The 23,862-nt window shown below is 43.5% G+C and overlaps 1 protein-coding gene across 3 annotated transcripts in view; it reads right to left on the bottom strand.

Annotated features, from left to right (window-relative positions):
* Nucleotides 1–23,862, bottom strand: part of SLC37A1 (solute carrier family 37 member 1) — a 150,384-nt gene that overhangs the window by 92,988 nt on the left and 33,534 nt on the right. For all 3 annotated transcript variants that reach the window (XM_029578596.1, XM_029578597.1, XM_029578595.1), the window contains exon 2: nucleotides 7,097–7,374. In XM_029578596.1, coding sequence (XP_029434456.1) covers nucleotides 7,097–7,152 — 56 coding nt within the window. In that variant the 5' untranslated portion in view covers nucleotides 7,153–7,374. The remainder of the gene's footprint in view (nucleotides 1–7,096; nucleotides 7,375–23,862) is intronic.

Here is a 23,862-nt window from a genome sequence, read left to right on the forward strand (position 1 = left end):
CTGGAGCTTCAAATTGTGACCTCTGGTTCTGTTGATTTTTTTTCCCCGACGGAAAACGTTTGTCGTTGTCTTTGGATCATTAAAACCTTTCAAGTATCTGAAAGTCTGTATCACATTACCTCTGCTCCTCCTTTCCTCTAGGGTGTACCTATTTAGATTCTTCAATCTCTCCTCATAAGTCATTTGATGAAGACCCTCCACCTTTTTGGTCGCCCTTCTCTGGACCACCTCCATCTTGTCTCTGTCTCTTTGGAGATACGGTCTCCAGAACTGAACACAGTACTCCAGGTGAGGCCTCACCAAGGATCTGTACAAGGGGATAATCACTTCCCTTTTCTTACTCGATATTCCTCTCTCTATGCAGCCCAGCATTCTTCTGGCTTTAGCTATCGCCTTGTCACATCGTTTCACCGACTTCAGATCATTAGACACTATCACACCAAGGTCTCTCTCCTGCTCCATGCACATTAGCCTTTCTCACCCCATCGAATACAGTTCATTCGGATTTCTACTCCCCATATGCATAACTCTGTACTTCTTGGCATTGAATCTCAGCTGCCATATCTTCGACCACTCTTCCAGCTTCCTTAAATCCCGGTCTCATACTCTCCACTCCTTCTGGCGTGTCCACTCTGTTGCAGATCTTAGTGTCATCCGCAAAAAGACAAACCTTACCTTCTATCCCGTCTGCAATGTCGCTCACAAAGATATTGAACAGGACCGGTCCCAACACCGATCCTTGCGGTACACCGCTTAAAACCGCTCTGTCTTCAGAGAGAGTTCCATTTACCATCACACATTGCAAACTGGTTGACGGACAGAAGACAATCCAGGCCACCACCTCAGCACTCGCTCCTAAGCTTCTCATTTTATTCACCAGTCTCCTATGTGGGACCGTATCAAAAGCTTTGCTGAAATCCAAGTAGATGACATAGAGTGCTCTTCCTCGATCCAATTCCTTGGTTACCCAGTCAAAAAAGTCAATCAGATTTGTCTGACAGGATCTTCCCCTGGTGAATCCATGCTGCCTCTGGTCCAGCAATGGGTACTTGCCAGGTTCTTATGGCCTGGATTGGACATTGTTGGAAACAGGATGCTGGGCTTGATGGACCCTTGGTCTGACCCAGTATGGCATTTTCTTATGTTCTTATGTTCATAGAACTGGAAGAGCACTTGATGTGATTTACTTTGATTTTAGCAAAGTTTTCAATATGAGGTTCATGATCAAAATTAGAAGCTTGGGAGTGAGCACCAGTATGGTGGAATGGATTACAAACTGATAGGAGACAGTTGTAATGATAAATGGAACCAAATCTAAAGGGAGAACAGAGTTACGTGGAGTGCCACAAGGATCAGTTTTGGGACTAGTTCTGTTCAATATCTTCGTGAGCAACATGCAGAAAGGATAGAGGGTAGAATTTGCCTATTTGCATATGATACTAAGATCTGCAACATAATTCAATATTTCTATATACAAGAATGTCTTATTAAACTGTTAATGGTATAAATAAAAAAAGAAAAGAAAGACTTCAGTCTTCCTGAGCTATGAGTGAGCTTTTTGTCTCAGTGACATCAGATGACATCTACTCTTAGAGAAGATAAGGCCATTGCAGAAAGACTAAATGAATTCTTTGCTTTTGTGTTTACTAATGAGGATGTTGTGGGGATACCAGTTTCAGAGATGGTTTTCAAGGGTAATGAGTCAGATGAACTGAACCAAATCACTGCGAACCTGAAAGATGTAGTAGGCCAGATTAAGATAATCCATTGTACCTGAAGACTGGAGGGTGCCCAATGTAACACCAATATTTAAAAAGGGCTCCAGGGGTGATCCGGGAAACTATAGACCAGTGAGCCTGAGTTCAGTGCCGGGAAAAATGGAAACTATTCTAAAGATCAAAATCACAAAGCATATAGAAAGACATGGTTTAATGGAACACAGTCAACATAGATTTACCCAAGGGAAGTCTTGCCTCATAAATCTGTTTCTTTTTTTTTTTTTTGAAGGGGTTAATAAACATGTGGATAAAGGTGAAACGGTAAATATGGTGTATTTGGATTTTCAGAAGGTGTTTGACATGAGAGGCTCTAAGAAAATTAAAATGTCATGGGATAGGAGGCGATGCCCTTTCGTGGATTACAAACTGGTTAAAGGACAGGAAACAGAGAGTAGGATTAAATGGTTAATTTTCTCAGTGGAAAAGGGTAAACAGTGGAGTGCCTCAGGGATCTGTACTTGTGCTAGTGCTTTTCAATATACTTATAAACGATCTGGAAAGGAATACTACGAGTTAGGTTATCAAATTTGAAGATGATACAAAATAATTCAGAGTAGTTAAATCACAAGCGGATTGTGATACATTGCAGGAGGACCTTGCGAGACTGGAAGATTGGGCATCCAAATGGCAGATAAAATTTAATGTGGACAAGTGCAAGATGTTCCATTTGGGAAAAATAAACCTTGCTGTAGTTACACGATGTTAGGTTCCATATTAGGAGCTACCACCCAGGAAAAAGATCTAGGCATCATAGTGAATAATACTTTGAAATCATCGGCTCAGTGTGCTGCAGCAGTCAAAAAAGCAAACTGAATGTTAGGAATTATTAGGAAGGGATGGTTAACAAAAGGGAAAGTGTCATAATGTCGCTCCATGGTGAGACCCCACCTTGAATACTGTGTACAGTTCTGCTTGCCACATCTCAAAAAAGATATAGTTGCGATCGAGAAGGTACAGAGAAGGGTGACCAAAATGATAAAGGGGACGGAACAGCTCCCCTATGAGGAAAGGCTGAAGAGGTTAGAGCTGTTCAGCTTGGAGAAGAGACGGCTGAGGGGGGATATGATAGAGGTCTTTAAGATCATGAGAGGTCTTGAACGAGTAGATGTGAATCGGTTATTTACACTTTGGGATAATAGAAGGATAGGGGGCATTCTATGAAGTTAGCAAGTAGCACATTTAAGACTAATCGGAGAAAATTCTTTTTCACTCAAGAATTTGTTGCCAGAAGATGTGGTTAGTGCAGATAGTGTAGCTGGGTTTAAAAAAGGTTTGGATAAGTTCTTGGAGGAGAAGTCCATTAACTGCTATTAATCAAGTTTACTTAGGGAATAGCCACTGCTATTAATTGCATCAGTAGCATGGGATCTTCTTAGTGTTTGAGTAATTGACAGGTTCTTGTGGCCTGGTTTGGCTTCTGCTGGAAACAGGATGCTGGGCTTGATGGACCCTTGGTCTGAACCAGCAAGACAATTTCTTATGTTCTTATGCCAATTCTGTGGCCGATTCTTTGCCTATTCATGGAGAATTTGAATGATTTTATATATATATTTTTTTTTTTTTAATGTCCAATACCTGGCATTGGCAGTAGTCTACTCTTTTTAGTTCTGTTATCTGTCATTTGGGGTGCAGTGTTATGTGCACTGTAAATCTTTTTTTTTTTTATTTAAAGTTTTATTTAGTATCCAAAATATTCTAAAACGTACAAACAATATGAGACATGATGATGGGAACATCAATACAAACATATAGGCAGGTACTAAACAGTAGCTTTGCCTCCCTAGTAGAAAATACATAACAGTTCCAGTATCATAACTTTCCCTCATGAGCACATATATCCAGATATAAAACTGGCATGTCTTACTCTTCCCTAGTGATCCCCTCCCTATCCCCCCTTCCCCTTTCCAGTTCTCAGAGGCGCCTCAGATTATCAGTTACATTATTCCATTTGGGCTAGATATTGAATCAAAGGTGTCCACATCCTATGAAATTTGCGCAGGGTGTCTCGTCGATGGGCCGTTAATTTCTCCATATAATGTATTTGCCTTAATTTGCCATAGAGCTGTGTGAGTGTGGGTGGGTTTATACATTTCCACTGGGCAGCGATCAGTAGTCTGGCAGCAGTAGTAAGATAATAAAACATTTTTTGCGTTTCATCGTCTAGATCGGGATAAGGGAGTCCGAGTAACTAATACTCCGCTAGCAAGGGGACCTGAACGCCCCACACCTTATGCTCTAGGTCTTGACAAGCACGCCAAAACCCCTGCAGCTGAGGACATTCCCACCACATGTGCCAATATGTGCCCCTCTGGGAACACTGTCGCCAGCAATTAGGTGAGCGGCCTGGGCACCATTTGGCCACCCTCACTGGGGAATAGTGCCAGCGATAAAGCAATTTGTATCTATTCTCCATCATAGACGCAGACATTGAGAATTGGCCTAACACTTGAAAACACTCCTCCCAGTTGGGTCCCAGTGAGGGCCCAAGTCCCGATCCCAAGCCAACAGATGGGATGCTCTCCCTTCCATTTTATGTATCAATAACTGATAAAGCTTAGAAATCCCTTTTCTAAAATATCTTGCCTGAAGGCAATACCCCTCAAACATCGAAAGCGGACTGGATAAATCAGAGCTGGGCCCTGAGGATCCCAAAAAATGTCGCAGCTAGGCATATGCTAAAAAATCAGTGGCAGGTATCTGGAACTTGGCCTGTAATTCGCTAAAGGGAACCATCCCTTGGCACCAGTCCTGTCCTAAATGTTTTAATCCCCTGGAGTCCCAGTGCTGAAACGTCCGGCTTTTCTGTCCCTCAATGAAACCCCCAAGATATCGGATGCGGGACAGGGCAGAATAGTGTTTGTTACCTATCAATTTATATTTCCATTTTTTCCAGACCATCATAGAGGTCTGGAGACTTAAAGGGTAGGTTTTCATTTCCCTGGGGGTGCTAGACCCTGACCAAAATAAAGCCGGGATTGGAATGCCCCCTATCATTTGGCTCTCAATCCCTACCCACTGTTTGGGTGATTGTAAATCATGACTATCAACAATGTACTTGAGCGGTGCTGCGGCATAATAGTGTACTAGGGAAGGAAGTCCCAAGCCTCCGTCCCTACGAGATTGGCTGAGAGTCAGACGAGAGACACTTGGGGGCCTCCTGCGCCATATGAAGGCAAACAATTTACGTTGAAGAGGCCTCAGGTCCGCAACAGGAAATGGACATGGTAGGACCTGAAATAGGTAGCCCAGTTTAGGTAAAAGGTTCATTTTAATCGCGGCCATTCGGCCAAACCATGAAAAGGGTAGATGTTCCCATCTATCGATATCCCCTATCAAGGTGCGAATCAAAGGTTTATAATTCAAGGATACTAACTGGGAAAGATCTAAACTAAGATTAACCCCCAAATACCGAAAAGGACCGGTGGTCCACCGGAATAGGAACTCACTCTTACCTTGTCGCAGCAAGCTCTCAGTAAAATGCACAGGGAGAATTTCCGATTTATCAAGATTAACCCTGAATCCCGACACTCTACCATATCGGGTCAGCATGGATACGACCTTATGCATAGAAGGCATAGGCTGGGAGAGGGACAGGATAACATCATCTGCATAGAGAGTAATTTTATGTGTTTCTCTTCCAGATTATATCCCATACACCTCTCGCTCCCTCCTAAGCCACTCCGCCAAGGGTTCTAAGCTAAGGGCAAAGAGGAGCGGCGAGAGAGGGCAGCCCTGCCTTGTACCTCTCCGGATTTGAAAAGGCGCCGAATAGCCATGATTTATCTTGATACATGCAGATGGCTCACAATAAAGCTCCTGTATCCAAATTGCAAAGGGGCCCCCCAGACCCATCTTCCGTAAAACCGCAAATAAGTAGGGCCAATAAACTCTATCAAATGCTTTTTCAGCGTCTATAGTCATAAAGACCGCTGGCGCATTAGTGGATTGGGTGATATGCATTAAATCTATTATTTTTCGAATATTATCTGATGTTGCCCTACCCAGCAAAAAGCCTGCTTGGTCAGCATGGATAAGTGTCCCTATATAACCACTCAATCGAAACGCTAGAATTTTGGCCAGGATTTTTAAATCAACATTTATGAGTGAGATGGGTCTGTATGAGGCACAGCTAGTAGGGTCCCTTCCTGGTTTAGGAATAAGTATAATCCCCGCCGTGTTCCCGTGTGGTAGGAGGGTTGCCCCTTCCCTCAATTTATTAAACATGGCGACTAGGGGGCCCCGTATTAAGTCTCTGAACTTTTTGTAAAAAAAGGGGTAAATCCATCTAAGCCTGGTGCCTTCCCGGATTTTAAGTCTTTAATTGCCCAATCTACTTCAAATAGCGAAATTGGCTTATCTAATTGGTGTGCACTGTAAATCATTTGGTTTTCTCCTCTGTTCCCAAACCCCATCTCCCTTAATTCTGTCTGTGGAGGGACGATTTGGAAAGTGAAAGAAGACAAAAAAAAAGAGGGAGAAAAGAGCCAGTGTGAGGGAGAGAGAAAGAAACATAGTGGATGAGAAAGTGGCTGTGTGTTTGGTTAGGGAGGGGTGCAGATAAGAAGGTTGACGTGTATTAGAACGGCTTTAAGTTGTGGATAGAGAGCAAAACTGGGTCTGTGGTTGTGGTGTATGTGAGGATGGTTGAATAATACAATTTTTTAAATAAAAGTACATAGGAGGGGAATGCTAGGAAACGTGAGAACAGGATAGCTGGAGAATTATCAGCAGACCCTTCCCTTCCCCCTCCCCCTGTGTTCTCAGACTCAGAGAATAATACACCTCCCTCATCCCCACCCTCTCCTCAAGTTTAGTGGGTATTCAGTTACGGGCTATGGAATAGTTGGCCACCCTACTCCTGATCCCAAGAAAGTGACAGGACCTGAACAAGAATTTGTCACAAAGGGGCAATTTTCAACAGCTCACATTATTATTTGCATTTTCACAGGAACTTTCAGCCCACATATATTGAAGTAATTTTCAAAAGGAAACTATCCACATTTTTTTGCCTTTGAAAATTCACAGCCACAAACTATATGCACTAAAAATTGCCCGTCTAATTTGCTCTTTTTATTTGTGCAGCAGCCATACAAGGGCAAAATAACGTGTGCATTTGAAAATCAAATATGCACGTGCTGTTTTATTCCACCTTTTTTTTAAATTCTGGCTAATGTTTAGCACACTGTGAAAGCCAGTGCATAATTTTTTTTTTTAGCAGGGCAGAAGGCAATTTTCAGCTAGACTATTTTACCTGAGAGAAATGGTTTTTGTTTTGAAAATTTTTCCTCTAAAATCCCAGTAAGATATCTTGAACTTACAGTTGGTTTTGGGAGAAACCAATTAGGCAGCGAATTCCAGGTGGAAGAAGAGCCATTTACTTGTGTCTGGTAGGTGACTCGGTACCTGAGAGTCTGCCACAGGCTCTGCTCAAACAGTCTAAACCTGGAATGGATCACGCTGGTTCAGAACCACATCAAAGTTTGAAGAAAAGTCACTCAGTGCCTCCCAGAATATTAATCATTTCTGATTAGATGCAATATCAAGCATTTGATGGCAGGGTTCCTCTTCACTTCTCTTGCCGTGTGGTCACTAAAGTCTGGAAAAATAGAGAAACATAATTATAGCAATAGACAAGCAGTGCGTACTGTGAAGAGATCAGAACTGCTGGGAACATTTGGAAAATTGAATGGCAATCCTACACTTGGCAATTCTGGTTAGATCATGGACAAGGTTTGGCATTAATAATCAAATCTAGGGGAAGTTAGTGTAGCTGGGTTTAAAAAAAGGTTTGGATAAGTTCCTGGAGGAGAAATCCATAAATTGCTATTAAGCAAGCTGAGTTAGGGAATAGCCACTGCTTTTATTGGCATTAGTAGCATGGGATCTATTTAATGTTTGGGTACTTGTAACCTGGATTGGCCACTGTTGGAAACAGGATGCTGGGCTTGATGGACTCAGTTTGGCATATCTTATGTTCTTATGATCTTGGTACAAAATGCATGGCTTCTTTTTACCAATGGGGTTTGCATCAATAATCAAACCAAAACTACACCAGTAGTTTTGCTATGATTGTTTCCCTACTCAAAAGTAACCACACAATTTTGCATGTTCTTTTTGTGTGGGTACTGTTTTAGGAAAACCATATTTGTACCATGCCTCCCACAATCTAACCCCACCCCTAGAACAATTATAAAATACACAGGTATGTGTAACCTTTTTTGGATGAAGCCACTTTCCAAGTGCACACCGTTAGATAATCAAGGGGTTAAAGGGGCACTTAGAGAAGATAACGCCATCGCGGAAAGATTAAATGATTTCTTTGCTTCGGTGTTTACTGAAGAGGATGTTGGGGAGGTACCCATAACGGATAAGGTTTTCATGCGTAATGATTCAGATGGTCTGAACCAAATCACGGTGAACCTAGAAGATGTGGTAGGCCTGACTGACAAACTGAAGTATAGTAAATCACCTGGACCAGATGATGTACAACCCAGGGTTCTGAAGGAACTAAAAAATTACCTATTAGTAAAAATTACCTATTAGTAAAAATTGGTAAACTATCATTAAAATCATCCATTGTACCTGAAGACTGGAGGGTGGCTAATGTAACCCCAATATTTAAAAAGGGTTCCAGGGGCGATCTGGGAAACTACAGACCACTTAGCTTGATGTCAGTGCCAGGAAAAATAGTGGAAAGTGTTCTAAATATCAAAATCACAGAACATATAGAAAGACATAGTTTAATGGAACAAAGTCAGCATGGCTTTACCCAAGGCAAGTCTTGCCTCATAAATCTGCTTCACTTTTTTGAAGGAGTTAATAAACATGTAGATAAAGGTGAGCCAGTAGATGTAGTGTATTTGGATTTTCAGAAGGCATTTGACAAAGTTCCTATTGAGAGGCTTCTAGGAAAAGTAAAATGTCATGGAATAGGTGGCAATGTCCTTTCGTGGATTACAAATTGGCTAACAGACAGGAAATAGAGAGTAGAATTAAATGGACAATTTTCTCAGTGGAAGAGAATGGGCAGTGGAGTGCCTCAGGGATCTGTATTGGGACCCGTACTTTTCAATATATTTATAAATGTTCTGGAAAGAAATACAAGTGAGGTAATCAAATTTGCAGATGATACAAAATTGTTCAGAGTAATTAAATCACAAGCAGAGTGTGATAAATTGCAGGAAGACCTTGTGAGACTGGAAAATTGGGCATCCAAATGGCAGATGAAATTTAATGCGGATAAGTGCATTGCAAGGTGATGCATATAGGGAAAAATAACCCATGCTATAGACACACAATGTTAGGTTCCATCTTAGGAGCTACCACCCAAGAAAGAGATCTAGGCATCATAGTGGATAACACATTGAAATCGTCAGTTCAGTGTGCTGCAGCAGTCAAAAAAGCAAACAGAATGTTGGGAATTATTAGAAAGGGAATGGTGAATAAAACAGAAAATGTCATAATGCCTCTGTATTGCTTCATTGTGAGACTGCACCTTGAATACAGTGTACAATTCTGGTCACCACATCTCAAAAAAGATAAAATTGCGATGGAGAAGGTACAGACAAGGGCTACCAAAATGATAAGGGGAATGGAACAGCCTCCCTATGAGGAAAGACTAAAGAGGTTAGGACTTTTCAGCTTGGAGAAGAGATGGCTGATAGAGGTGTTTAAGATCATGAGAGGTCTAGAACGGATAGATGTTAATCGGTTATTTACTCTTTCAGATTATAGAAAGACTCAGGGGCACTCCATGAAGTTAGCATGTGGCACATTTAAAACTAATCGGAGAAAGTTCTTTTTTACTCAATGCACAATTAAACTCTGGAATTTGTTGCCAGAGGATGTGGTTAGTGCAGTTAGTATAGCTGTGTTTAAAAAAGAATTGGATACGTTCTTGGAGGAGAAGTCCATTAACTGCTATTAATTAAGTTGACTTAGAAAATAGCCACTGCTATTGCTAGCAACAGTAACATGAAATAGACTTAGTTTTTGGGTACTTGCCAGGTTCTTATGGCCTGGATTGGCCACTGTTGGAAACAGGATGCTGGGCTTAATGGACCCTTGGTCTGACCCAGTATGCCCTGTTCTTATGTTCTTAATTTATAAAAGGGGCTCTCTCTACTCTTCTCCATCCGTTCTCTCTTGTCGACAAGGTATGCGCCCTTTCTGTGGGGGTGAAGGCTAACCTTCTTGGTCCAGGCAGTAGTACTCTCCCCTGTGTATGTGTTACTATGGCTCTTTGGGACAGGTACACTTATAATCCAGGCTGGACTCACTGGATGGTGTTCAAATTAAAGTTTACTGCAGGTGCAAACAAAGTGTCTATTTACATCCAGGGTCCTTAGATTTACATGAGCCAGCCACTGAATACAAGAAGTCCTAAGAGACATAGAGCACATCATACCGATCCCAGGAGTCTCAATCAGCGGCCCAACTGTGGCAAGTTCATATGTGCAACTGCTCCCCACCCCATCAATCCAAGAGAGCATTCAGTACCTCATCACAGCAGTGAGAGACAATGCAGGAACTGTAACCATAGTTCCTGACCAGAATGCCACCTCAAAGCTCATTAGGCCTTTCCCTTGCTCTGACACCACTACAGTGGTACAGAAGGTCCCTATCAGTTCCCTGGATGCCCCATAACCATCAGCTCTACAGACATTCTACTTTTCTCCAAGGCATACCAAATACTGTATATGATAACTCTTGATCATCATGATAATACCCGAGGTGCTACGTCACCCGAGGGTATCAAATCTGCCATCTGCCTCATACATTATACAAGCCCAAATAAGCCTTCCATTGGAGCCACATGTCAACCCTTCCTTAGGAAAGGCCCCAAGTGGTCCACTTTCTTTGAGCGGGCCCATGATCATCATGCTGAGTGCCCCGCCCTGGGTGGGGGTGGGGGGAATGGCCACCCTTGAAGAGACAGTTGTGTTTCTACAGTCATGTGCCACTTTAGGTGGGTACATGGCTGCTTCAACAGCCCCAAGAGGGACTGTTACACTTTCCCTGAGCACTGTCCTGGAGAGAAAAAAATGGCCATCAAGGGCCTGCTAATTTCCCCCAACTAAGCATTGCCCTGGGGAGAACACAGGAACCCCAAATGCCCTGCAATGGCCTACTCCAGACCACCAACTGTGCGCCATCCTGGGAGATGGCACTCCAACCCCAATTGTCCTGGTAGGGACAGTGCTGTTCTAGCCGCCATGCACCATCCTGGGAGGGAGTATGCTGACCACATTTGCTCCCGGAGGGACAGTTATGAACACCTTCCTTGGAGGGAGTGCCCCAACCACAGGTGCCCTGGTCCATCAACAGAGCACTGTCCTGGGAAGGGGTGCCCAAACTACAGCTGCCCTAGGAAGGAGAGATACGAGCATCGCCATAGGTGGGAAACTACTAAATCAGTAATCTAGAGTGCGCCATCCCGTGAGAAAACGTATCGATCCAGACAACCTTGAGCATAAGTGCAGCACTGAGCCAGATGCTTGCTCTGCCCATTGCCTCTGCTCCCTTGAGCGAGATCCACCCTAAAGAGTCCACTGCCCAAGCAGCCACTCTAATAAAGACGTCAGGTAATGGCATTGCGAGAGAAGCCGAAATGCCTCCTAAAGTGGGAGCAGCCTCCACAAACCTGACAATCACATCTGCACCCAATAGGATCCACCCCTCCCGGTCTTCATCTTGGAATGATTCCAAGGTTTGTGATCCTGTCACCACCACCACTGCATAAGTCAGTTTGGGTGGGGCTGGCTCAATATGTGGAGTGGTGGGTCTCATCCCTCAAAGCGAAATTGTAATGAATTGTCAGTTTTTCTTTCCTTTTACCTCCTCCTTTGGAGGCTGCTCCCACTTTAGGAGGCATTTCGGCTGCCCATGCTATCTGATGAAGAGACCAAAGTTTATACCTCCGCCATGGCGGATCTGGTAAGACCTAGAAAACGTCCTAGCCTATGCAAGATGTATAGCAAAGCAGTACTCTCACCAATTTAGCTGCTACCCACCAAGCGCTTGAAAAGGGGCTGGTGGTGAAGGGGGTTTATCACCCCCTAGAACTTTTAGATGGACTGTGGACCAAAATAATTCTGTCCAATGTCCCACCCTTCCTCCCTTCCACTATGCTGGTGGAACGCTTAAGCTTCTTGGGAGAACTAAAATTGCCATTTGTGCGCTCCCGATTGGCCACAGGGACTGCACCCTGCACCACAGTGTCTTACAAGACAGAGGCAATAATAAAGTTGCAAGAGACTGAGAGGAAGCTGAGGGGTGCTTTGTCCTCACAAAAAAGTCATCCTTACCACATTTACTACAAAGTGGAAGAGGCAAAATGCAATAGAGAAGGGCACACCCGCAAGTGGTGCCCCCAGGCCAAGAATACCACCAAAGCTGCTCCCCCCACAGCCGCAGTGCCACACACCGTAGCCACAATGACCATCTCTGTCCCTCAACAAGACTCAAAACCTCTCCATGCATGGTCTGGAGGAAAGCACCACCTTACAGACATCTGCAGACAGGAGGAAGGACCCTACCCTCATCACCAAGGAACTTCAGCCTTCGGAACAACAGGTGCCCAGCAGCAGCAAAAGAAGAGAAAGAAAGCTGCCCCATCAGCACTGCCATCGTGGGGGCAAATTTTGAGAACTCCTCCCCCTCCCATAAGAACATAATATATGTCTTACTAGGTAAGAGCAAGGGTCCATCAAGCCCAGTATCCTGTCTCCAACAGTGGCCAATCCAAGTCACAAGTATCTGGCAAATACCCAAACATTAACTAGATCCCATGCTACTGATGCCAGTAATAGCAGTCCCTATTGATAAATAGGTTTATGGACTTCTCCTCCAGAAACTTATCCAAACCTTTTTTAAAACCAGCTACAATAACCACCATAACCATTTCCTCTGGCAATTAATTCCAGAGCTTAATTGTGCATTGAGTGAAATAATTTTCTCCAATTCATTTTAAATGTGCTACTTGCTAACTTCATGGAGTAATCCCTAGTCCTTGTATTACATTTACCATTCAAGTCCTTTCATGATTTTGTAGACCTCTCTAATATCCCCGCTCAGCTTTCTCTTCTCCAAGCTAAACAGACCTAATCTCTTTAGCCTCTGCTCATAGGGGAGCCATTCCATGCCCTTTATCGTTTTGGTCACCTTTCTCTGTACTTTCTTCAGTGCAACTATATCTTTTTTGAGATGTTGCCACAAGAAATGCACTCAGTATTTAAGGTGTGGTCTAATCATTGAGAGATACAGAGGCATTATGACATCTTCCATTTTATTTGCCATCCTATTAACCCCTCAACTGAGGATCTAGGGTCCCAAACATCATCCTGGCACACAGGATCTGCTAAGGCCAAGAAATCTGAAGGGAAAAACCAAAAAGGCAAAGCATCCAAAACTATCTCGAATGACAAACCCAGAAAAAACATTCCAATGGAGGACCCCCCCCCCCCCCTGCTGATAATGGGTCACCGGCTGTCGAAGTGACATTGCTAATTGGGGGATCCTTGATCATTCCATGAACTTCAGGGGAAGGAGGCGAGGGACCAGCAGGGCCTGGAAAAATAGATTCCCACAAAAAGGCACAAAAAAAGGCCCCAATTGCAGAAAACCCAAAGTTGAGAATCAGTCTCCTGCTCCTGCTTCTTCCACCACTGTTAAAGCTCGTCTCAAAAACAGGCAAAAGAAGGAGAAGGAAATAGCTCCAATTAAAGTACTGAAGAAGAGCAGGAGACACTGCCCACATCACGCTGAGCACATAACTGAAGAGGAAGGTACTGGCGCCACTAGAATAACATCCGTGGAGATTCAGCACAGAGTGGGATGCCCCACTGTCCCCAGGGTGGGGGGGAGCAGGTACCTTCCGCCATAGACTTTGTGGTCCTTTTGACCCCATTGTGCCCAGCACAGCTCCCCTCCACTCAAACCCTCAAGGGCTGCTTCTCCCCCCCCCCCCCCCCACTTTTTTCCATCATCAGCCACAGAGCAAGCCCTTATTGTGGTCACTGGGGAGGTGGAGGGGACCCCCTCAGGGGCAACACTTAGTAAAGGCAGGGAGCCGGGTCTTACTCCTGGGTTTATCCCCGGAGTCCCTGGCCCTAGCAGATTGAAGGGAAGTCCGGTTTGGCTGGAAGAGGAGAACAGAGATGCTGCAGGAAAATAATGCTGACCTGGAGGTGGTTGCCCAGAGCCTTTCCCAGAGTGGACCTGCAGTTTCTCATGCATCATCTGAGGAGCCACAGGCCAAACCGTTAACATAGCCAGATCCAGGGGGAGGGAAGCAGAAAATGACTGTGGGCCACCAAGTGGTAATTGCTGAACTCACAGAGGGTAGGTGTTCCTCAATTGCCCCTAGGGGGGTGTTCCCAGCCCCAGACACCCCATGGTGACCCCTCGGGAAAATTTATAATTATTCAATTTGAGGTGGGAGGGGAGACATACACTTTGGTTAATTTCCACTGGTTTTTTTTACCTGCTGGGACCCAATCTCCTGTGGGTCCTAGAGAAAGCCCTGGAGTCGGAGAGTTACAGACATCGTGCATGTTGATACTGCTTTCCAAAAAAGGGGATCTACGCAACTTGTGGAACTGGCGCCTGGTCTCGTTACTCTGCATGGATTTCAAGATCATAGCCAAGGCGCTCTTGCTGTGGCTGGGGCCCATGCTCGAGCAAGTGATCCACCTGGACCATTTTTACATGGTCCTGGGCAGATTGATTTTTGATAACATCTTTTTAGTCTGGGACCTGATTCACTTTTGTCGTACGAAGGCCCTGTCAGTGGTTTTTTGTCTTCAGATTAGAAGAAGGCCTTTAACAGAATGGATCACTGCTACCTCATGCAGATGGTCATGTTTGGCCCCCAATTCGTATATTCATCCACAGAGTGCCTGGTGAAGGTTATTTGATCCCTAAAAGCGCCTCTGGTATTCAAGAGTGGAGTATGTCAGGACTGTACCTTATCTGGGAAAACTGTATATGCTGGCCATTGAACCCTTCCTGTGCCTCTTGCACAGGAAGCTCACTGGTTTGGTGCTGCAGGAACTATGCTCAGTGTCACCTTATGTGCATATGCCGATGATGTGCTCCTCATAATGCAAGATCCACTTGATCTGGAGAGGGTGCGAGTTTGCCAATAGGTTCATTCATTCATATCCTCCGCCAAGATCACGTGGATCAAATGCCCAGGGCTTTTGATGGGACTGCAGTGTGTGAATGCGCTCCCTAGCAAATTTAGTAATTTTTCCTAGAGCCGGTACTCTGAAATATCTGGGCATCCACCTCTGTGCAGAGACCATGAGCTCACTTGAGGACATGGGCAGAGCTCGCACGGCTGGTGTCTTACCATGGGAGAGTCTTAATGGCAAATCAGTTGGAGTCCAGCATGCAGTGGCATTGGCTGACTGCCCTGAGCCCTCTTTTGGGCCAGGAAGAAGCAGTGGGTCTCCATGGGTACCCTGTCTCTTCCCCTGGAAGAGGGCTGACAAGGATTCATGAGCCTGAAAAGCCAAGTACACACCTTCTACCTATAGGCCCTGCAGAGATTTATGTATATCAGCCCCCTTCTCCTGTGGCACCTCCTGTTTTCTTTTTCAGCCAGGTGAGCAAGTTGCAGCATGGCTGGCAGCTTTCTACTCAAGTGGGAAGATATGCTTGCAACCTCTCTATGCTCCTGCCTCTCTACTGAGATCTTTTAAATCTAAGAACATAAGAAATTGCCATACTGGGTCAGACCAAGGGTCCATCAAGCCCAGCAACCTGTTTCCAACAGTGGCCAATCCAGGCTATAAGTACCTGGCAAGTACCCAAACACTAAGAAGATCCCATGTTACTGATGCAATTAATAGCAGTGGCTATTCCCCAAATCAACTTGATTAAAAGCAGTTAATGGACTTCTCCTTCTTGGAGGAGAAGTCCAAGTGTAGTTAGTGTAGCTGGGTTTAAGTCTTGGAGGACTTAAACCCAGCTACACTAACTGCACTAACCACATCCTCTGACAGCAAATTCCAGAGCTTTATTGTGCGTTGAGTGAAAAAGAATTTTCTCTGATTAGTTTTATATTTAAATATCTTTATTAGTTGCTGCTTGATGACAAATAGTACTTGAAGTATAGAGTACAGAAAAGACAACTTGCACCACTCATAACTTAGGAATACCAATAAACAATATAAAACCATCATACACCCAATCCCTTACAACCATTCTTATAATATGCTTGCTGATAGAAACTTTTATCACTTTCCTCCCTCATACACCCACCCTCCATATGTATGACAGTAATCCTTTCAAATTAGTACTCTTGTATATCTGACCCCTTCTATGTACCCGAAGACCTCCCTCACCGCCCCATTATCAAAACCCTGCCCCTCTCCCCTTATCCTCATTCTATCTGCTATATATAGTGTGGATATAAAGATCTCCCTACAAAGTATTCAAGATTAAACTCCTAGCTCTACTGGAAAGGCTTTGAACATACAAGTCCCAGATCACCAGAAATCGAGACTTGGATCGAAAGGATGAGTGAGCTGCCAACAATTCCATGAACATCATATTATGGACAGCATTATGCCATTGCCAATAAGAGGGCAGTGTGCCTTCCCTCCATACTAATAGAATAGAGTTTCCCCTGACCCAGTAGTTTCCACACCAGAAACCTCTCCCCCATTTTACAAAAATACTTGGGGTAAACCTATCTTAAACAATAAGAGTTCTGGTTGCAAAGGAATATCACACCCTACCAACTTGTTAATATTAAACAAGATCCTAGTCCACAATGCATGAGTAAGAGCCCTTATCCAGTGTACATTTCAAGCAATTTGCAGTGGTAGCAATATGGGCCTTAAATGCCATTTATTGGGAGAAGAAAGCCCTATGCAAAAATTGAATTTGCATTTCTCTTAAATAATTGTTAGTAGTTAAGCTCTTCACTGCCTTAAAGCACGTTAACAAAGTAGTGCATTGTAATGAAAAATCACTCTCCTGTCTCCACCACTCACAAAGACTTGTAACCCATACCTCCTTATCTAGTTTCTGTAATTCTTTACTAATCACTGAGAGAGATTTTCCTATGCTCAGATCGAATAAAAAGTTTCTATTTTATCTATCACTGACACACCAAGGTCCTCTACATTTAAAGAATGAATACAATGATGCAGTTGTAAGTAGGAAAAAACATATGATCCCCTTAATCCAAAAGGAGCTTGCAATTCTTGGAATGGTAATACAGTACCCTCCCCCCATCAACACATGCTGGAGCTGCGTTATATCCCTCACTTTCCAAAATAGAACATTTCTAGAACGCGACTCCAGCTGAAAGTCTAAATGCCGCTGAATAGGCAGAAATGGGGTGCACTGAAGAGAAATCTTCAACTTCTTCATAAGCGATTTCCAAGCCCAACAGAGAGGATTCACCAGCACATGTGAGACAGCACAGTGGGTAAGTAAGCATTTGGAGCTTGTAAGATAAAACTCAAATCAAGGTTATTCATAAGTGTCAGATCTGTCTCAACAGAGGTGAAAATTAACCCATCATACACCCAATCCCTTACAACCCGTAGCAAAGTGGCCAAATTGTACCTTTCCATATCCGGAAACCCTAAATCACCCTGCCCCCAAGTCGTTCAACCTTGCAAGCACAATTCGTGGTTTTTTTTCCCCACCCAGAGGAAATGAAGCAGCAGCTTATCCAAAGCTTTGAGGTCCTTATGGGAAAGATGGACAGGTAAAATTTGTAATACATACAACCATTTAGGAAATATAACCATCTTGAAAAGATTGACCCTCCCACTTAAAGATAAGGGAAGATTCTGCCAGGCAGTGAATTTATGTTTGGTAACAGTGAGCAAAGGGGGAATGTTAAGAGTATAAAGTCAGCCTAAATCCAAGGGAATAATAATTCCTAAATGGCGAAAAGAGCCTTCTGCCCACTTTAATGTAAATTCTTCCACCCAGGATGCTTGATAGTTTCAGAGAATGCCATGGCTTCTGATTTGTCGTTAAGTTTAAATCCCGAAAATCCCCCAAACTCTTGAAATAAATGTAGTAAATGAGGTAGAGAGGTAATTGGGTCACACAAAAAAACCCCCAATAAAATCATCCACAAATGCAGCATACTTAAAGAGGAAGGACCCCATTTGTATGCCTGTATAGTCTTGTCTTAGTTTGTTGGATTGTCATTAATATGGTTCTAGTAATAAAAGAAACAATTGAGATAATGGGCAGCCTTGCAGTGTTCCACTGTGGATATTAAAGGCTAGTGAAGTCTCCCCATTAACTGTTACAGCTGCCAAGGGATCCCATTTAGGAAGAGACCCTCACTTGGTATTTGACGCCAACTTCTCTTCATAAGATAAATTCTCATGCAGATCTATATTGGAAGAGTTGCAAGGGATTGGGCTCCTCCCTAGTGGTTAGAGCAGCGGGCTATGAACCAGGAGACCAGGGTTCAAGTCCCACTGTTGCTCATTGTGACCTTGGGCAAGTCACTTTACCCTCCATTGTCTCAGATACAGACTTAGAAAAAGTCCTCCTGGGATAGGAAAATACCTTCAGTACCTGAATGTAATCTGCTTTGAAGTGCTGAAAAAGTGCAAAAAGTGGAATATAAATAAAATAAATAAAATACTTCAATTTCCAGTTGTTCTTCCCAAATGTGCATTACTTAATGTCCCCATTTCTCAAGGAAGCAAGCATGGGTGGTTGTGTAGCAGCTAGATGTGATATAGCAATGCTCTGGAGGGAGTCAAGTGTTCCATACCTTTGTGAAACACAAGCAAGACTTGAGAGGGTGTATACTTTATATAGGATCTCTGCTGTTCAACGTAAGTGCCTGAACAAATCTGAGTGAGTGTGGTCCCTGTATGATTTGTGGAGACAGTCCATGGATGGTAATCACTGATTGCTTTATTTACTTAGTTTCTCCCCTTTGTTTATGCCAAATTGTAAGTGATGTCTCATTTTCAACCTATTCCATTCTGAGTGATGTTTATATGTCTATACTGGAGAGAAGGGGGTTTGGGGAGGTTACAGTTCTTAAACTTTTGGTTTGGCTTATGTTTCCAGAAAGCCTCGTCAATAGATATCTGGTATGGTGTGGGGAAGCATGTCATATGCTTTTATCTTTATGCATCTCTACTTTATTTGTCTTTTTGTTCATTTTGTATAGCAAATTGCACAGCATGAATCATGATTTTTCCATTTATTATGTATATCAAGAAAGCATGTTTTGTTAATGACTGTTTTATTCTGGAAACAGAGAGAACAGCTTTTAAACTAGCACAAGGGGGAAAGCCAACAGTCACTCAGCAGTGCATGGTTCAGAGGATTGTATTAATGAAACAGGAGAGTTAGGGCATCCCAACAGAGAGGTTCCAATAAAAGCAAAAGTAGCCCATGTACCTATAAGTAAATAATCACCTGAGCTAAAGAATTTCAAATTATCCATATCAACTGAAAAGAAGGTTGTTAATATAAACAAAACATGCATTTTAAAATGTCTGTATGCCAATGCCAAAAGTCTAAGAAGTAAGATGGGAGAGTTAGAGTGTATAGCAGCAAATGATGAGTTGACATAATTGGCATCACAGAGACTTGGTGGAAGGAGGATAACCAATGGGACAGTGCTATATCAGGGTACAAATTATATCGCAATGTTAGGGAGGATCAACTTGGTGGGGGTGTGACACTTTATGTCCGGGAGGATATAGAGTCCAACAGGATAAAGATCATACAAGAGACTAAATGCTCAGTAGAATCTATATGGGTAGAAATCCCATGTGTGTTGGGTAAGAGTATAGTGATAGGAGTATACTACCGTCCACCTGGCCAAAATGATCAGACAGATAATGAAATGCTATGAGAGATCAGGGAAGCTAACCAATTTGGCAGTGCAATAGTAATGGGAGATTTCAATTACCTCAGTATTGACTGGGTAAATGTAACATCAGGATATGCTAGAGACATAAAATTCCTGGATGGAATAAAATGATTACTTCATGGAGCAATTGGCTCAGGAACCAACGAGAGAGGGAGCTATTTTAGATTTAATTCTTAGTGGAATGCAGGATTTAGTGAGAGGCAACAGTGATCATAATATGATCAAATTTGAACTAATCACTGGAAGGGGAACAATTTGTAAATCTAAGCTCTGAAAACTAAATTTTCAAAAGGGAAACTTTGATAAAACGAGGAACATAATTAGAAAAAAACTGAAAGGTGCAGCTGCAAAGGTTAAAAGTGTATAACAGGTGTGGATATTGTTTAAAAATACAAACTTAGAAGTGCAGTCCAGATGTATTCCATATATTAAGAAAGGTGGTAGGAAGGCAAAATGATTACTAGCATGGTTAAAAGGTGAGGTGAAAGAGGCTATTTTAGCCAAAAAACATCCTTCAAAATTTGAAGAAGGATCCATCTGAAGAAAACAGGAAAAAGCATAAGCATTGTCAAGTTAAGTATAAAAAATTGATAAGACCGGCTAAAAGAGAATTTGAAATGAAGTTGGCTGTAGAGACAAAAACTCATAATAAAAAACTTTTTAAAATATATCCGAAGCAAGAAACCTGTGATGGAGTTGGCTGGGCCGTTAGATGACCAAGGGGTTAAAGGGGCTCTTAGGGAAGATAAGGGCATTGCAGAAAGACTAAATGAATTATTTGCTTTTGTGTTTACTAATGAGGATGTTGGGGAGATACTAGTTCCAGAGATGGTTTTCAAGGGTGATGAACTGAACCAAATCACTGATAACCTGGAAGATGTAGTAGGCCAGATTGATAAGCTAATGAGTAGCAATCACAAAGACCGGATGGTATGCATCCTAGGGTACTGAAGGAACTCAAAAATGAAATTTCTGATCTATTTAGTTAAAATTTGTAACCTATCATTAAAATCATCCATTGTACTTGAAGACTGGAGAGTGGCCAATGTAATCCCAATATTTAAAAAGGGCTCCAGGAAACTATAGACCAGTGAGCCTGCTTCCTGTCTTTTAACCTGTTTGTAATCTATAAAAGGACATCCCCTCCTATCCCTTGACTTTTCTTAGAAGCCTCTCATGAGGAACTCTGTCAAACACCTTCTGAAAATCCAAATACACCGTGTCTACTGGTTCAGCTTTATCCACGACTAGCTGCTAAGAAATTTGGTTTTGCCCCTACTTAACCCCCTTCCTTACCTTTTTAAGACATAACATTTTGAAGTTTTGGATGTCTTTCCCCCCCCCCCCCCCCCCCCCACCTCTTAATCTATGGGCACGCCATGCCAAGGATCCCAGCAGCACACAGAAGAGTCCGCCTCGCCAACTACTTCTTGGCCAAGGACACCATCCATTGGACCCGGTTAGGTGAGACAGGCTGGTCAAAATCTGGCTGCATAAGAGACCCTTTTCAAATCCTTGGGATGCTCACATGTAAGGGCAGGGCACCTACACGCCATTACCACCAACACCCCCAACAAGTTTTCATCTGACTGTGCCACAAACAATGAATGTGCTCTGCCCGCCCCCCTCCCAACGTACATCTAGGCCTCTGTAAATTCAGCTCGCGATGAGGAGATAGATTTTTCTCCCAGTGCTTCCGTTCTGCCGTGAGGCAGTGAAACGGGTTGAGCAGACCGATATTTCCACCCCCTTTATTAATCCCCTTTCTTTTGGGAGCTTTTCCTTTTATGTTGCCTGCACCCAGGCTACCTGGAGAACCTCGCGACCTGTAACAGATCCACAAACGTCTTTGGGGAACCTTTTTTTTTTTTTTTTTAAACGGACACCTTTGCTTCCATTCCCTGGGTTGCATACCATGGGATGTAGGACCATGCTCTTAAGCTGTCTTTGTTTGGTGCGCATTCAACATTTAAAAGGTCCAGTCTGTGCGGCCGCACAGGCTGTTTCCCCCCTCAAAGTTTGCCTGGAGCGCTAGAGGAACATTGCTGCTGAAAATTTCCCATTCCTACCACTTCCCCCCCCCATAAGCAGATAAGCTGGTTTCTTCCCCCCTCGCTTTTAGCCCTTGCATCTGCTTTCCTCCAGGGCCTGCTCACCAGCTGAATTCCCCTGCTCTTCCAAGAAAAAAAAAAAAAAAGCTCCCTTCTATTTTTGTGTCTTCCAGGGCAGCAGGGACAACCGTGTGGGCCACACCTGGGGGGAGGGGGGAAGCAGTGCGACCGCTGAAAGTAGCATTTTTCCAGTGTGTGTGCGCGTGTTTGATTACCTGCTCCCTCCTCCATTATCCTGGTTGTTATATTCTTTCCTTTTTCTCTTAGAACGGAGGTTAAGCTCTTTAATTACAAAGTTGGCAAAAGCTAAGCAAGCTGCACCTTCATGTGTGAAGCCAACACGGATGTTCCTACTCATCTATAGTTCCTTCAGTCCAAGCTAAGCCCAGAAGTTGTTTTTTTCCCCCCTCTCTTTTCACTCCCCCCTCCTTCCCTGGGCGAAAGCTAACACAGGTGTTTCCCTTTTTAGGTGTAGCTCCCTGGCTGCAAGCAAGCCAGGTTCGGCAGCTTTTCTTTTCACTCTCATGTCTCCTCCCTGAAATGTATTTTCTTTTCATGACCCTCGGTACCTTAACCTTCATATAACATCCACTTCAGCACACGATGCCACACAAGGGCCAAAAAAGGGGAAATGATCTCTCTTCCTTCCCCCAATCAAGATATTATGCGGCTCCAGCAGCCTCAAACATAAGGCCCAACTGTGGAACATAAGGACATAAGAAAATGCCATACTGGGTCAGACCAAGGGTCCATCAAGCCCAGCATCCTGCTTCCAACAGTGGCCAATCCAGGCCACAAGAACCACAAGAATCCAGGCCACAAGAACCAGTTTATGTGCAACCGCTCCCATCCCCTTCAGCTCAAGGGAGCATTCTTGCCACAGTAGTGGGAGAAGTTGCAGGAGCCACAGCCACAGCTCTTGCCCCAAAACAGAATGTCACCTCAAGTCTTATAAAGCTTTTCCCTTATAGTACCACTACCACAGAAGCAGACCTGGTGCAGAATGTCTCTGGTACTGGGAATGTCCTAGCCACACCCAGAAGCGCCAGCTCTACCAACAAGTTGTTCTCCTCTCCAGGGCCATTAATTACATGCTTATACCCATGAATACCTCCACGACGATACCCCAAGTGCTGTGGTTTGTGCATCATTTACAAAGATGCCCCCCATGCGCTATACAAACAAGTCTTCCATTGGGTGTCTGCATCAACCCTGCTTCAGGAAGGTACTTTGGGCAGGTCTATAACCACCACTGAGTGTGCCACCCCGTGGGAAGGAAGATGGTCACCATGGGAAGGAAAACTGCATTCCCTCTACCATACATGGTCGCCTCAGTTGCTGCTCTGGAGGGGGGAATCAGATCACTCAGATGCCCTGGGAGGGCCTGCTAATCACCCCCAGCCACATGACACTCTGGGAGGGAATACAGACGCTCCAAATGCCTGGAGGAGGGGTTGGGGTATGATGTACTAATGTGGTTGCAAAGCTGTTAAAAGTTTAATAAAAAATATTATACAAAACAATAAAAAAATGCTTTTACTTGTTTCCTAAAAGTAGGGTAACATTGAGTTAACCAAATTTAAACAGGCAAGCTGTTCTAAAGGGTGGGCCATGCAACATAAAAGGTCCTTTCTTGAGTTTCATCTAAGCGTATGAAGCGGGCCGAGGGGATATCTAGAAAGTTACGTCCTGCTGATCTTAATGACCTTTGTGATTTATAGAGTCTCCTAACTAAGGGCACATCTTAAACGGTCTGCTCCATTTTATAGGAAGCCAGTGCAGTGTTTACAGAACAGGACTTATTTGATCAGACAGCCTATTACCTGTAATGAGTCTAGCAGCTGCATGCTGGACCGCTTGTAAACATTTTAACCTATATGTTTGGAGCTTTGCAATGAATTACAGAAGTCCAGTTTGGATCCAACTACAGATTGCAATATAGTCTGGAAATCTTTCATGGTAAGAAATGACTTGAGGGCTCATAGTACATGCAGCTTATTGAATGCACCCAGAGCTACACTCTTTATTTGTTCTTTTAATGATAAATTGAATTCCAAGTGTATTCCTAAATTCCGTACTGATGCTGTAA

Source organism: Rhinatrema bivittatum, chromosome 15 (assembly GCF_901001135.1).
Source record: "Rhinatrema bivittatum chromosome 15, aRhiBiv1.1, whole genome shotgun sequence".
Taxonomy (NCBI): domain Eukaryota; kingdom Metazoa; phylum Chordata; class Amphibia; order Gymnophiona; family Rhinatrematidae; genus Rhinatrema; species Rhinatrema bivittatum.